The sequence below is a fragment of the Globicephala melas genome, chromosome 5, assembly GCF_963455315.2.
Source record: "Globicephala melas chromosome 5, mGloMel1.2, whole genome shotgun sequence".
NCBI lineage: Eukaryota > Metazoa > Chordata > Mammalia > Artiodactyla > Delphinidae > Globicephala > Globicephala melas.
In genome coordinates, this window is record NC_083318.1 from 95,644,560 (window position 1) to 95,661,493 (window position 16,934).

General features: G+C 41.8%; 1 protein-coding gene across 3 annotated transcripts in view; it reads left to right on the top strand.

The window, feature by feature from the left end:
- Positions 1-16,934, top strand: part of ANXA3 (annexin A3) — a 58,817-nt gene that overhangs the window by 18,328 nt on the left and 23,555 nt on the right. For all 3 annotated transcript variants that reach the window (XM_060299526.2, XM_030877960.3, XM_060299527.2), the window contains 3 exons: positions 8,058-8,145; positions 12,171-12,265; positions 14,878-14,991. In XM_060299526.2, the coding sequence (XP_060155509.1) occupies positions 8,058-8,145; positions 12,171-12,265; positions 14,878-14,991 (297 nt within the window). The remainder of the gene's footprint in view (positions 1-8,057; positions 8,146-12,170; positions 12,266-14,877; positions 14,992-16,934) is intronic.

Genomic DNA, 16,934 nt, shown 5'->3' on the forward strand with positions numbered 1-16,934 from the left:
CATACGAAATCCATGAAACGGTGCATTTTAACATCATACCACGTGAGCATTAATGACTTGGGTCATCGATGCAAGAAATCTTCTTCCCAGGATGTTACAAACAGTAAATGTTCCTGATCTTAGCCCCTCTCAGGTGGATCCGTATTCCCATAGAAGTGAAGTGGGAGGAGAGGGAGTGTCCCCACTGTACTCCCCAAATCCTGCCAAGCCAGTCACCATTCCCCAGCCAAGAAGATGTGATGAAGCCAGATTTCTCACTTCAGTGAGCCAAGTTCCCTGTATCTTCCACAGTTAGAGTGAAGGTCCCTTAAATGCAGGTGTCTCCCCCGTAAGATGAAGTTAGAGATGCACAGAGCTGAGGCAAGAATAGTCTTCAACTCTCTGTGGCCCTTCGTCAAGAGGAGAATTTGGTCATGAAGGCTTAGCTAAGTTAAGCTCCTGACTTTGACTGTGGTACAAAAAAATAATTCTCAGACACTGGTGCTCTATGACTCAAAAGAAGATGAATACAGCTTATTTATAATCTGCCGCAAACAAATAATGAAAATGATTCTGAGAAAGAAGTTTGTGTTGATGAAGTCTTTTCAGGGGCCCAGTGTTTCAAGCTCAATCCAGATAGTTGGGTTTGCTGCCTTTGACAGAGAAATGCTGAGTGCTTGGAGAGACAGGAAGGAAGATACAATGGAATCATTAGAAACATCCCAGGTGCACCAGGCATCCATCTGGACTTGTGGAACCAGATTGAAAGACTTAGCATAGCTTGTGGTGCTGAAAGAGGTCATTTTATGTAGTCTGGACATCTTCCAAATCTCCCAAGATACAATGATCACTTTGATTTCTAGACTATCAATATTTGAAGGAAGCAACCTCATCAGACAGCCAATTGTCTAGTGTAGACCTCGGAGAAAACCCACACCTTGGGATATCATTGTCTTGCTTCCATCTACTTCCATCAGACTCACTCACAGTTATTAAGCCCCTAGCTGGAGGCTGAACACTGGGCTAGGAGCTGGGTGTACTGTGAGTAAAACAAAAGGTCTCTGCCCTCTGGAACTTTAATTTAGAGGAGGTAGAGACACAGATATAAACAGAGATATTGAGGAATGCTGAGTGCCCTAAGGGGGAAAGGTGCTGAGACAGAATAACAGGAGAGGACCCTGTTAAGTCAGGGTCAAGTGGCCCCAGGCAGACCTGTCAGAGAAGATGGCCCTTAATCGGAAGACTGAAGGTAGGAAAACATTCCAGCTAGAGGGAACAGCACAGACAAAGGCATGAGGATGAGAAAGAGATCACAGTAGATCAGCTGGAGTTTTGGAGAGCTGAAGTGGGATGGGCAAAGGGGAGAGTTGGCTCCAGGGGAGGGTGACAAGGAAGGTTGGGCCAGATGTTGCAGGGCTGCGTGGACAGGGCAAGGAGTTTGGACTTTATTGAATATCCAATGGGAGGTCAGAGAAGGGTGTCCAGTAGGAGAATGCCATGATCTGACTTAGATCTTTCACAGATCCCTGGGCTGCTAGAAGATGTAGGAAATGGCTAGAGGTAGGCATAGAAGGACGCAGGAAGGGAGACTAGGGCAGATGTCCATGTCCAGGGGAGCAATGATGGTGACTTGGATGACAGGAGTGCCAAAGAAGGTGGGGAGAAGTGCACAGGAGATTCTTTTTTTTTGAAGTAGTCTCATCAGGTCTTGCAGATGATTGCATTTGGATGGAAAGAGAAGGAATTGAAGGAGACCCCCAGGTTTCTGGTGGTTGGTGGTGCCATTTAAAGGGATTGAAGAAGAAGAGCAAACTGGGGACGAGCACAGACAGTGGAGCCAGATTGCCTGGGTTCAAATCCTGGCTGTGCCACAGGCAAGTTATGTGACTGTCAGCAAGTCTTTTAACTCTCGGTGCCTCAGTCTTCTCCCCTGTAAGATGGGATCATAATAGGATGGGTTCTGAGGGTTAAATGAGCAAATATGTATAAAGCACAAGTAAGTACCATGTAACTGATACGTGGTAGAAGAAATCATTTTGAAAGGAAATAATGAGTTGATACGTCAGATATAACCAGTGTTCAAAATAGAAGTCTGGGCTGTGAATACAGCTGTGGGAGTTGTCTGCATATAGAAGGGGAAGTGGCAGAAATAACCCACAGCAGGAGTAGAGGGAAAGAAAAGAGAAAGAGACTTTCCATTTTAGAACCTACTTTATAGATGTCAGCCAAAGGGGAGGAGCCAACAAAGGAGAGGCCCAGGAGAGGTCTGGCTGGGTTAACCCTGAGTGACACATACTTCTAAGGAATCTGGGTTTCTCCTTATTATAATCTGTGTTTCATAGAAACACAACATACATCGCTTGTTTGTCCCCATCTTCCCTAATTTCTGAGTCATATTCGTCTTTCTACTCCAGCTCAACACCCTCAATCTCAACACTGGAATGTTATCACATTCCAGTGCTCTGGCTCTGGGACTCCCCTGATGAAATCAGAACAGGAAAAGTTGGCAAGTGTGGGTATTTTCTCCTTTGAGTGAGCACAGGAAGAAATGCAGACATCTCCCTTGAACCTCTTAGATGATGCAGACAAAACCATAATGGCATTCTTGCTCCTGTCAGGCATCCCTGAGGCTGCCAGTCCCTGCTGTCCCCACGCCCTGCTTCTCTTTACTGGCCCCAGGTGGAGAGCGAGCCTGCAGTGGTGATGGGAGCCTTCTGTCTGCAGTGATCACTGCCAGCCTGAGGGAAAAGAAAACGACGCTACCCTTTGCCCTGCAGGACCTGAGTGGTTACCAAGCCTTTTCTCTGGCTTCTTCCCTGCTGTATGGTTTCCTGGAGCTGCTGTAACAAAGTACCACAAACTGGGTGGTTTAAAACCAGAGAAATTTATTGTCTCACTGTTCTGGATGCTAGAAACCTGAAACCAAGGTGTTGGCAGGCCATGTTCCTCTGAAACCTGTAGGGGATCCTTGCTCACCCCTTCCAGCTTCTGATTCTCTGGCAATCTTCGGTGCTTCTTTGCTTGAGGCTGCACAACTCCAATCTTTGCTTTCACCTTCCCTTCACAATTTCCCTGTATATCTCTGTCTTCACATGGCTGTCTACTAAGGACACCAATCATATTGGATTAGGGGCCCATCCTTAGTTAAGACCTCATCTTAACTAATTATATTTGCCAAAACCTTGTATCCAAATAGGCCATATTCTGAAGTACTGTGGGTTAGGACTTCAACATTTCTTGAGGGAGAGGGGTGGGCACAATTCAACCCATGCCACCTGCCTCACTTGACCATATTTCATTTCAGGGCCTTTTAGAGTAGACTTTCTTTGATTTTGAAAACCACTTTTTCTTGGAAAATTGAATAAGTTTTATATTTTCCAAGTTTTGATCCTTTTATTTATTTATTTATTTTCGGCGACTCCATTTTTCCTTTTATCCTAAATCCTCATGACCCAGCAGACTGTTTTGACACTGAGCAGAGAGTGATCATTTCTCCCTGGCTCTTCAAGAGTTCCTAAGTCCTGAAGGTTTATATGAGGCTCTGATTTGAAAGCTTAACTTTGGGACATGGCCTTTCCAGGGCTTTAGGAAGTGATACGGGATTTGGCTTTGCCTCACCTTCGAAACGTACCTGCAGCAGCTGCTATTCTTGCTCTGGAGTGTTTGGCTTTAAGTATGTTCCTCGTCAGCAGGATTGGCACCCTGTGTTTTTCTCTTTCATCCATTCTTCTGAATATAAATGTTTGACTTCTTGCAAACGCAGTGCGCTTTCATGAAGAAATAGAGACGACTGACTTTCCCGAGTCAAGGACGGACTGGCGTCTCTCAGGGGTAGTGGCAGACAGCTCCCCAGGCGTGGCTTGGCCACACCAGTGGCTTCAAGGTGTCATGGGCTATGACTGACATCTGAAGGATAGTTTTAGAGGGTCAGGGAAAGTTAAGTAGGCATGAAGAAGAAAGATGCATCCTAGCCTAGTCATTAGGAGCAAAGACTGACCAATTGCCGCCTGTGAGAACTTGGGCGACAGCTTAGTCGTCATCTGCAAATAGGATTCATTATATCTGCTTTATCAGTTCACTGTGAGGACTGAATGAGCTAATGCAGGAAACGTGCTTAGCAAATAGTGAGTAGCAGCAATTGTTATTAATATAAAGAGCTCCTGTTGTTTCCCCCCTTTATTTGGACATTCCTCGCGGTAAATTTATTTTCCAACTGGTTTCAGGATCCTGTTCCCTTTGGGGGCATCTGAAGGTCAAGTTTGAGAGAAGAAAAGCAACTAAATGTGTTTAAGGGATGTGGATGGAAATCTGATCAAACATGATTAAAAATAAAAAGACTTTGCCAAGTATTGAGCTTCCCTGGTGGCGCAGTGGTTGAGAGTCCGCCTGCCGATGCAGGGGACACGGGTTCGTGCCCCGGTCCGGGAAGATCCCACATGCTGCGGAGCGGCTGGGCCCGTGAGCCGTGGCCGCTGAGCCTGCGCGTCCGGAGCCTGTGTTCCAACGGGAGAGGCCACAACAGTGAGAGGCCCGCATACCGCAAAAAAAAAAAAAAAAAAAAGACTTTGCCAAGTATTAATGTGATGTCCTGCACTAGCGCTGACACTTTGTTAGGGTAGTAGGGTTCATAGAAATAAACGAAGTCAAGTATTGATTAGTAATTTAAATGTCAAAGAATTAAGCCTGCAATGGAGCAGGCGTTGCAAGCAGTTTGGTTTGGCTGTAAAAATGCCAACATTCCTGAAACAATGAGCTCATCATCAAATTCTTATTCCACGCCCACAAAAGAATCTATGACTTGTTTGCTTGATTTTTTGGTTTTCTGGGCAGCTAAGAACGAAATAGGGCAGTGATTCTCAAACACGTTAGTGCGTTGGAATCCTCTGGAGGGCTTGTGTAAACCCGGATCCTGAATCTTAGCCCCAGAGTTGTTGATGCAGTAAGACTGTGGTGGGGCCTGAGAATTTGCTTTCTAATAAGTTCCCCGGCAATGCTGACGCTGCTGATCCAGGAACCACACTTTGAGAACCACTAATATGGAATTTCCTGAGGCCTTATGATGTGGTGGAGACCTCAAGGCATTTTAGTTACAAGGAAGTGGGTTCAAATTCTGGGGCTGTACTTAGTAGCAGAGTTATGTCAAGCAAATAATCTCTCTGAGATCCAGTTTCTTCCTTTTTTTTTTTGTTTTTTTTGCGGTACGCGGGCCTCTCACTGTTGTGGCCTCTCCCGTTGAGGAGCACAGGCTCCGACGTGTAGGCTCAGCGGCCATGGCTCATGGGCCCAGCCGCTCCGCGGCATGTGGGATCTTCCCGGACCGGGGCACGAACCCGTGTCCCCTGCATCGGCAGGCGAACTCTCAACCACTGCGCCACCAGGGAAGACTGTCTTCCATTTTTAAATGGAAATAATGAAATCCCCCTCTTTAAGGTCATGGTAACAGTTGAATAAGATGTCTGTGAAGCACCTTGTTCACTGCGTGACATGTATTACTTTAAAAGATTCCATTAATTTCTTTTACTGTAAGATTTTTTTTCATAAGTCATATATTTCTGAATGTTTTGGGCAATGAAGTCTATCAAATGAATATACTGCTCATTTAAATAACTGAAACACTTTGAAAGATTTCACTAAGATTCCATTTCAGAAGTCCTGTGCCATTTTTCACACAGGTGTGTGTGTGTGTATGTGTGTAGTTTTTTTTCCTTTTAATCAAACGAGTAGTTCCTCCCCATTAAATTCTTACTAGGTAGCAAGTTGCATAGTGGATTGGGAATTTCATCCTTCTCTAGTTTTTTACATTGGAATTTCGGCATATTTTGATGTATAGGTAGCAGAGGGCAGTGAAAAGGTCACAGCTAGAATGGAAACCCTGAGTTTTCATAATTCATGGATAATTAGAGTCTGACTACAGTTTTGTCTTTTGTATTCAAAAGCAGCCATGGGAATATCTCCATGGCACAGAAGCACCAGGGAAGCTTCTAAAACATGTGCAGTCTGACACCTCATTTCTAAAGACCATGGTTCCATATGTCTAGGGCAGGGCCTGGTCATATGCATTTTAATCAACAAAAAATCAATCAACCGATCTAAGAAAGAAATGGAAAATTTTATTCGAGCCCAACTGAGGATTATGACCCAGGAACAGCCTCTCAGAAAGCTCAGAGAGCTGTTCCACCCTCTAGAAGTCAAAGCACAGTTGTATACGTTTTTTGAGACAGAGGGCTGTCCATTAAATGATGTATTATTGACAGTTCACACAATCCAGATCTGCAAGTACAAAGGGGTAGGTCGTGATCAAGAAGGAATGTTATCTTTTAAGGAGTTGTCTTGTTGGTGCTGGGAGAACGTTGCTGTTTATGGCTGAGCAGGTATTCCTGCCAATGGGGGAGGTTTGGTCAATGCATAATGCAGATACACAGTGCACCGTAGAGGGGAGAGAGGAGGCCAAAGGGCAGAAAAAAATGTTTATGTTTAAATTTTTCTTGTCTTGCCATAAAATATGAATTTTATTTCACAAAAGAGTCAGCCCCGGTGGTACCAAGACTACGTTTTAAGACAGACTAGGAATGGGCTGCAATGTTCAGAACTGCTTTTAACTTCTGCTGCTTAACTAGCTGTGTGGACTTGAGCAAATTCTCCAGTCTCCTTCAATCTTGGTGTCTTATACATGACATGGATCATTCTTACTCATTCATCGGTGCCGTTGTGCAGGTTATAGTTAATGTATAAAAGGTGCCACAGTGCTGGGCACAAAGCGCTCAAATGCTCCGATATTGTGATGGTTCTTCTAAAATGCCAGACAGGGAAGGTGGACAGATAAGATAAACACGAAAGTTCATAAATGAATAGAACTGAAAGGAAGCCAGTTGGCTGTGTGAATCCATAAAGTATTTATTAAGCCTTGAAGAAAGAGAATTCTCCAAAGATCATGTTGAAGTGACTGATTTCTTACAGGTGGTTTAGATCAGGCACATTTACAATTAGTTCCTAACTTGTTATAATTACTGTTTTAGAATCAAAACTTTATTTTGGGTACTTTAAGGTGAAACAGTGTTGGAATGTACTGAAATAAATTGTTCAATCCAATCTATTGAATCAACAGACTATCATTTTTTTCTGTGCCAGAACATTAATTTTCCATTCACTTTAATGTGACAAGATAATGTCCTTTCATGAAAATACTAAACACTTCAGGAGAGCCTAAATGAAGCCATATTGACGTAAGACAACAGAGCCAATATTACTCAGTAATAGGAGAGAAACATCAGTTAGAAAGAAAACATTGTCACTGTAAAGACAGACTTTTATTCAGAGTTAGGAAGTACCATATAAGTACATGTTTACTTGGATTTTTCTCAATTTCTCTTAAGCAGTTTTAAGATATTTTATTCCTTCTGTAGGATGGTCTTTCTCAGCTTACTGACAAGTTTCTAGTTTATGTGCTTAAAATTAGTATCATGGCATTTTTTACTTCCATGCTATTCTTGAAGACCTATGTCAGTGGAGCTTTCAGAAGGGAATTTATCTGCCACAATTGTACATCCATTAAACAAAGCTTAAGAACAGACAGTCCTAATGGGGTTTTCATTTATGGATCCTTTGGTGTAGGTTTTCCCAAGGACAGTGGTGAACATTAATTAAAACATCTTGAAGTCTATAAACTGCAGTTACTTCTAGGTGAGATACAGTGAAGAGCTTTGAAGTATCACTTGAAAAAAGAAGATGTAGGAAATTTCCACTTTCTCACTGCTTTCATGCAGATATCACTTTAAAGCAAATATTCTTCAGAATCACCATGATTAACCCAATTCACTGCTCTAGAGAATGAATGTTTTATATTTTCAATTTGTTACACAAGAGAAGAAAAGGAGAGGTCTTACTATAAATGTGGTAGCTGTCATATTGCCTGCATATCTGGGGTGGGGAGACTCTCTTGAACCACTCCTGAAGTGATAAGAAGGTGTGCAAATTATGGGTTTGTTGTGTGTTTCCAGTAGGCATATGGGAATATGCGTATGTAACATAAATAAAGATGTCGCTTTGGACTAGTGGGACTGTCAGATATTTTCTTCTAGGTTGGACACCAAGGGACAATGAGAGATTATCCCAGCTTTAGCGCATCAGTGGACGCTGAAGCGATTCATAAGGCAATCAGAGGAGTTGGTGAGTGATGCTTTACAATTCCTTTTTTATTGTTGAAGCACATCAGGAAGTTAAAAAAGTGCATGGGTTCAGGTTGCCCAAGTTGCCTTACTCAATTAGAGAAATTATAAGGTACTTTAAAAAAATTGTGAAATAATGTGGCAAAGTATAGGGAACCCAGTTTTATTATATCTTAATATTAAACACTGCCATGACCATCACTGCTACCAACAACCATCATCATCATCATCATCACCATAAATCATTATAGATACAGTCCCTGACGATTCTGCTGGGATCTCATTCCCACCTCATTCCCTAGAGATAAACAGCATTCTAAATTAGAATTTATTCCCACGAAACTTTTAATTCTGTACTCCATATGTATGTACCTATTGTTGTGCATGGGCACAAACAGTATAACTTGAAATCCTACCTTATGTTTTCTTCTGCAACTTGTTTTTTTGTCCCTTAACATTACGTTTTTGAGATTTATCCATGTTGATATGTTTAGCTCTAGTTCATTAATTTTTAACTGCGGCATAGTTTATTATCACATTGTAAGATGGGAATAGTGAGTGAACACTTAAGTTGCCTACAGTTCTTTTCTATTACAATATAAAAATATTGCATTGAATAGTCATGCTTATGTCTTGTTGTGCACATTTGCTAGCACCTCTCCAGAATATAATGGTTGAAATGTCTGGGTTGAAGGTAATGTTCATCTCCAGATTAACTAGAAATTTTGCCACACTGCTCTCTCAAATAAATATGCAAATTAGTATTCCTGCCAGCAATATATGAGACTTCCTCTTTCTCCGTATTCTCATCAGTACTTGCGGCAGTCATCCTATTCAGTTTTTCCAATTGAGTGGATCTAAAATTGTACCTCATTCTGTATGTTTCCTTCCTCCTCCCCATCCCCCATTATTGATGCAGTTAAGCATCCTTTCTTGTTTATTTTCTTCTTTTTCCATGAATTACACCTCCATATCTTTTATCCATTTTTCAGTTGGGTTGTCTTCTTTGTGCTTGGCAAGAAAAAATTTTTACTTTTTAATTTAAAATTTATTTTTTAAAATAAATTCTGGATACAAAACTTTTAAAAAAAATTACAAGCTATGAAAATACCTTCTCCAAGAATGTAATTTTCTTTTTTTTTTTTTTTTTTTTTTTTTGCAATACGCGGGCCTCTCGCTGTTGTGGCCTCTCACGTTGCGGAGCACAGGCTCCGGCCGCGCAGGCTCAGCGGCCATTGCTCATGGGCCCAGCCGCTCTGCGGCATGTGGGATCTTCCCGGACCAGGGCACGAACCCGTGTCCCCTGCATCGGCAGGTGGACTCTCAACCACTGCGCCACCAGGGAAGACCTGTAATTTTCTTTTAATATTGGCTACAGTAACTTTTATCGCATAGAAGTTTTAAATTTTAGTGAAATTAAGTTTACCAATATTTTTTGTAATGATTTGTACTTATTGTGTCTTTTCTATGATGAGCTCATAAAGATATCCTCCTGTATTTTCTCCCCAAAATTTTGCAATCTTATTTTTCCCACTGAGATCTTTAATCTGGCTGGAATTAATGTTTGTGAATGGCATTTAAATCTAATTTTATTTTATCTCAAGTGGCTATGTAATTGTCCCAGTGCAATCAATTGAAGAGTTCATCCTTGCCACACTGATTTGTAATGCCACTGCTCTCCTATAAGTTTTGCTATTTTTCTGCTCTCTGTTACATTCCATTGGTCTGTTTGCCTCTCACTGTCTCAATATAACATTGTCATAATTACTATTATGACTATTACATAATTATTATTATTTTATAATGACACTTAGTGTCTAGTAAGGCAAGAGATTTTCTTGGCTTTGCCCTGTCCTATGAATTTGAGGGTCAGTTTGTAAAGTTCCATGAATTATACTATTAAGGTTCATAATAGTAATTATACTATTACTATCAGTGTAATATTATTGTATTTCTGCCTGTTTAGGTTTTTCTTTATTGCTATTTTTAAATGAAAGTTATTTCTTTCTCTATCTCTTTGATTGCCTATTTAAACACAGGGTTGAATAGACTTTTCCATGAAGTTAATGTCAATTTGAATGAATTAGTGGTCTTTAAATTCTATCGCTTGTCTTTCTTCCTTAACATTATGTTTCTTCACTAATTTACACATTTTGATTGGCAGGCCCGCTTTGAGAAGGAGGTTTTTGTTTGTAAGCACTACTCCCAACACCAAAACCAGGCGTCATGGTGGCATTTGCCTTAGGGACGTGTCAGATCCAGCCTCTGAACCATGAGACATCTTGGTTTAATTTCTGGTCTTGAGCATGTAGCACGTGCAGAAATAAGAGAGGAGAAATTGCCTGGCGTACAACCTACATGTAACTGTGGGTAGTTAGTTATATCTGGAGTCTAGTGGCAAAGGGTATAGAGATGCAGGGAAGGGGGTAGGAAATTAGAATATGAGGTGGGAGCTAGGTCCTAATTAACTGGTGCACAAGCTAAGGGGCTTAAACTTCATCCCGAAGGTTACGGAGAATCATTAGAATTTCAAAAAAGGAACTGACATGATCTGCTGCATTAAAAAAATTTACTTAGAAAAAAAATTTACTTAGGCAGTAATATACAGTATAAATTATAAGGGGGTCAAGTTAGGAGGCTGTTGAAGTTTCTAGGTAAAATATGATGAGTGCACCGTGGCAGAGAAGAGGACAAATCCAAGAGATGCAGGTGATTGTTACAATGTAAAAAGTAAGGAAAAGAAAGGAGTATAACTCCCAGGATCTTTGGTTGGATGACTGCATCTGTAGTGGTGTCATTGGTGAGGGAACATAGGATGAAAGACAAGTTAGAGAAGAAATAGAATGAATCCAACCTGGAGCAGCTGAGTTTGAGATACTTGTAGTTGGAGGTGTCTAGTTGTGCACCAACTCAGATACCTTTATAGGTCCAAGTTGATAATCAGACTCACAGGGCACAATGAGGGTTAATCTAACTCTGTTTTCTTAACTATGCAGAAGAATACAAGATCAAAGACCCCGTGGGGCAACATCTGTCACTAGGAGTCCCAGCAGCTAATCAAGTACACCGTTTCCTTTGCCCCGTCATTCATGTAGAGTGTGTACCACTGCCGTGGGTGTAAGGTGTGTGTGGGTCACCTCAACACAGGGAAGTTGAGCCTTGAATTCCAGTGGATCTTTTAGACCATTCTAGTCATGGAGGCCCAAGACAGAAGCCAGCTCACAGCCTCCAACCCAGGGGCAGTCCTCTACCACAAAGGAGCAGACACAACTTCTCACATTATCTTAATACTATAATTACCAAAAAAATAGTGACCTGGAGGTTGTTTTCAGGCAGGCCAGCATCAGCCCTTTACTTGTACTTACAACAGGTGGTTAAGTATATGGGTCTGAAATGCCTGAAAGAGGTATGGACCACTGGTAGAAATAGATGTTCTGGATTAAGAGATTTGGGTTCAGATTCTTGCTGTGCCACTTAAAAGCTGCCTGACTTTGGCAAGCGAGGTAAGTTAGTGTCTTTATCTTTAGAACAGCTTAATCATACCTACTGCCCAGGGCCCTGTGAATATTAACTATGACAATGAATAAAAGGTGCCTAGTGTGTGGTAGGTTCTTGATAAATGTCAGTTCCTTTTTTTCTAGAGGAACAAAAATGACTTTTTATAACAAATATGGAGATAGAAAGATAAAAGGGGATAAGACAGTAACTGGACCTCAGAAGGATGAAAAAACCTACTTCCAAAGCAGTATGTTCTTTGTGCTACTTCTCTGTCTGATATACGGATAGGAATATTTGGGCAATGATGGTTTTCTTCCCCCTAAACTATCCAAATAAAGTTCATTTTCTTTTCCAAAGCCAAGCAATCAAAGAAATAATGATGCCAACCTGGTAAGACCTGGAAATTAAAAATTAAAATGCCTTCCTCTCTGCATTTGTTTCAGACCCTGAATCATTTTTCTTTTGTTCACAACAGATATTAAGCATATTTGAGTTGATGGTGAATACCATTATTTTCGTTTCATTTAGGAACTGATGAGAAAGCGCTCATTAGCATTCTGACTGAGAGGTCGAACGCACAGCGGCAGCTGATTGCTAAGGAATACCAAGCAGCATACGGAAGGGTAAGATTTCATTAACGTAACAGGCAGTAAAGGCCTAATCACTAATGGACCAAGGCTGCTCCCATATGATTATGCCCACGGATCTTTTGTTTCAGGCCAAGTGTAACAGAAAGTCCCCTATGTATCCGGTCAACAGCCTGGAATAGGAGTCCTGGGCTTTTCCCTGAACTGTCTGAGTGGCCTTGGACATGTTATTTGATCTTTCTGGGCCTCAGTTATCTTCACCTGTTGAATAAGGAGAGTTGCCTTGGATCAGTGGCTATAAACCGGGAAGGATTTTGCTTCCCAGGGGATATTTGACAATGTCTCCAGACATTTTGATTGTCACAACTGGTGGGGGGGGGGGATGTTTCTGGTATCTCGTGGGCAGAGGTCAGGGACGCTGCTAAACATCCTACAGTGCGCAAGACAGTCGCCCACAATAAAGAATTATCTGATCAATTACCTGATAAATCCTGTCCTAGATGATCTTTAATTTCTTTTCCAACTTTAATATGTTTATGTAATTATAGACTTTTTTTTTAAAAATTTGTTCGGCAGATGAATATTTCTTCAGTACCAGAAACTATACAAGAACTATTCAAGAACATTTTGTGTGTCTTTTCCAAGCAGTTTATTTGTTCAATAATAAACTACTGTGTGTCAGGAGTAGGGTACTACTCTATGTCAGGAGATATTCTAGACATTGGAGATTCTCTGGAATAAAAAGCAGAGCCTCCTCTCTTCAATGGACCTAACATTCTATTAGAAAAATAATAAATATATAAATAAAACAAATTCAGATATTGGTAGGTGCTATGAAAGTATTAAAATGGATGATATGCTAGAGCATGACTGGTGAATGGCTCCTTTAGATCATGTGGTGAAGAAACGTCAGTGACAGGTTGTTACCTTACTCTCAACGAAGACTAAACAATACTCAGGCTTCTGCTCTGCTTGATCCGGGGAAGAGCATTTCAGACAGAATGTCCAGCAAATGCAAAAGCCCTGAGGCCAAAACAAGCTGGGAGTACTTAAGAAACAGGAAGAGTTCTAATATGGCAGGAGTATAGACAGTAAAGGGTGACAGAAGAAAGAGATGAGGTTGAAGAGAGGCTTAGAACATGCCGGACCTTGGGGTCTTGGTGCGGAGTTTAGATTTTATTCTAAGAACAATAGGGAACAGTTGGAGGTTTGTAAGAAAGGAAATACTATAACCTAATTTATATTTTTTGAAGATTATTTTAGCTTCTGTGGCTGATGAACTGTGTAGGGGAAAGGGTGGAAACACAAACCAGTCAGGCTATTGGGTCCAGAACTGAGAGTGTGTAGTGACCATCCAAGGCAGCTGACGCATCACCTTACAGTGTTCTCCAAGCCTCTGGGCTCCATTAAGACACCCTTCTCTGTGTTCCCTTTATTAGATACTTAACATATTATGTGGAAATTTAACTTTGACTATTTCCATTTTTCTCATTAGGAAGTAATGTCCTAGGGGTAAGGATTGTGTCTGACTCACCAATTAAGTGCCTAACACAGAGCAGGCGCCCCGTAAACTTTTGTCAACTTAACTGAATTGCCAAGCTTCTGGACTGTACTCATGTACAGGGATTGTGAGTGATCCATTGGCCTTTCAGGATTTCCAAAATATGGAGGAAGGATGGAGCTGAAGGGTGACAACCATGTCTCACAGTGGGACAGAATGAGAGCATGTGAAGTAAGATTCAGTTGGAAAGTCTTGGGTTGAGGACAGATAGGGGTGGAATTTAGCATTTGGAGAGGAAACACCCCATGATGACTACAGTGGCTCTGCTCCATCCCATTTGTTTTGGCAGGAGCATGCCCCTGCTGGGCCCCCAAGTGTCATGGAAGATGTTGGTTTGTACCCACATTGTCATAGCAGTCTGGGAGGCTTCCAGCCTCTGTTTCAGGGCTGAAAATTAATCAAGAGCAGGAAATATAATTATTCAATAACACTCCTTTGGATATTAAAAATGGAAACCATGTTACCTGCCTTCAAGCAGGGGAGATGGCCCGTACTTATGTAATGTATGAAAACACTGCTGAAGGACAGCATCAAAAAGTAAGGCCCCCCTATTACCACATTTTGGGTTTCCCCTGTTGTTGTTGCCAGAAAACTGCTTTTGATGCTTCCTAGTTCCATGCTCTTACCAGAGGCAAATGACCAAGCACTGTCTTCCCTCCCCTTTTCCCTTCAAAACTCTTTGGCAGTTACCGAGAAGCAAGGCTGGATTAGAGCACCTCCCAGTGAAGCTGGGTGTGAATTACAGGGTTCCTCCTCCCCTTCCTCTTCCCTCACCCCAACCCAAGCATTGAGAGCATCAAGGGCCTGGGAAGTGCATTTTAATACACAGTTCCTATCTGTGGCCCTCAGAGAACCTTCTTCACTGGCTTCCGTTCAGAAAACCGTCTATAAAACAGAACATTTTGGAAGTGATCATAAAATGCAGACTAATATCCATAGAAATATTTTCACCATTTCTGTTTATCTCCTGTGGATGGGCATGTTTTTGTCTGAATTCATACATTCGTGTTTGTCTTTCACTAGGTGACTTTGGAGGAAGAGAAAGGAGAAGTATTTCATACTTTTCTCTTCGGGTTTTTAATTTTAGGAACTGAAAGATGACTTGAAGGGTGATCTCTCTGGCCACTTCAAGTGTCTCATGGTGGCCCTCGTGACCCCACCGGCAGTGTTTGATGCGAAACAGCTGAAGAAATCCATGAAGGTATGAGACCTACACAAGCTGTTTCTGCCCAGCACTTGATTATCAGAAAGAGTGACTTTCTTCTGGTGCACACTTGAGATATGGGTGTAAAGGTGATGGATTTGGAGATTCTGTGCTCTCCAATTAGTACAACAGCCCTGAAATGGGAAGCAGTTGTGGAACCTTAAGCCCACATGTTCCTGGCCTGAAAGGATATGGTCAGAGCCTAATTTTGTTTGTTTTTTTTGACCTGAGGTGTCAAATTCTTTATTTTGTTGTTATTGAGTCAATGGCACCATCATTAACCCCATTGTTTAGGTCAAAAACCTAGAACTATCCTTGATCCCTTGCCTTCTCTCACACTTCAAAGCTCCCAAATCTATCAACAAGCCCATTACCTCCACTCCATAATCCATCAAAAATGTGTGCATGTCCCTCCTTCCAGATCCATTGCTTTCATTTTCGTTCAACCACTATCATCTCTTGACTGGACCATGTCAGTATCCCCGGAACTGGTCCCTTTGCCTCTATTTTTGCCCTCCTCAAATCCATTCACCACAGAATAGCCAAAATTATTTGTATAAAGTTACTTTTAGAATCAGATTATACTATTCACCTGCATAAATCTCCAATGGTTTTGACTACTGAACATCCAAACTCCTTATCATGACCTTCATCACCCAACAGAGTCTGGCTCCTGTCTATCTCTACGGCTTTTTAAAATTCTATCTGTATCAGTCAGACTTCCCCGGAGAAGCAGAACCAGTAGGCAGGAGGTATAGAGTAAGAGACTGATTTCAAGGAATTGGTTACACGATTATCCAGCTTGCTAGGCAAATCTGAAATCTGTAGGGCAGGCTGTTAGGAAGGGCAGGCTGGAACCCTTAGCACAAGCTGGAGCTCCTGCCCACAGGTAGAATGTCTGCTTTTTCAGAGAAGCCTCAGCTCTGCTCTTAATTAAGGCTTTTTGACTGAATTAGGCTCACGTAGAATATCTAAGGTACTCACCCTTACTTAAAGTCAATTGATAATGGACTTTAGCTACAAAATACCTTCAGAGAAACACTGGATTACTGTTTGATTGAATAACTGAGGACTGTAGCCTGGCCAGATGGACACATAAAGATGATCGTCACACCCTCTCCTCCACTGCCGGCCACCCCAATTCAGTGCTGTAGCTGTACTGGCCTTCTCGCTGCTCCTTGGACATTCTCAGCTTATTCCTATCTTGAGGTCTTTATATGTGACGTTCTTTCCCTCAGGAATGATTTTCTTCCAGATATTTTCTAATAATTCACTCAGTTTAATTTTTTAAATTGCTATCTATTACTGTCTAAAATTATCTTGTTAATTTTTTGGTATTCTACATATTTATATTTTACGTATTTGGTGTTTTGTTGATTTATGTGTTTTTTTTTTCAATCCAATTAAAAGGCAGACCTCCATCATATCAGGGAACCTCATCCCTCGAGGAACCTCCTCTCTTCCTAGAGGAAAGCCTGCAATGAGATAGGTGCTCAACATATTTGTTGACAGGAAGGAGGGAAAGGAAGGAGTCCAGGTCTGAAGCAAGGCTCTGCCTTCCCATCAGAGTTATTTTCTTTTCTGTGGAAGAGATGTGGGCACCCAAGAAGCAGATGGCAAGATGGAATTAAATGTACAAGAGATTTATTGGGGGAAATCCTTGTGAAGGATAAAGAAGAGACAGAGCAGGGTAGGTGGGGTGAAACTTCTGACTGCAATACAGGTCTGACACCTGTGAAAGGAGAGAGGGACAGAAGGAGGCTCAGATAGGAAGAGCCTCAGTCTGTAGTGCTGCTGTAAGAAAGTCACAGCAAGCTGATGGGGAGCCCCTGAGCCAAGTGTGCCCTTTGGAGGGTCCTACATGGGGCAGGAATGGCCCAGCTCCTGTTCCCCTTCCATGCGCAGTCATGGCTGAGAGCAGCCTGGAGAGAGCATGACCT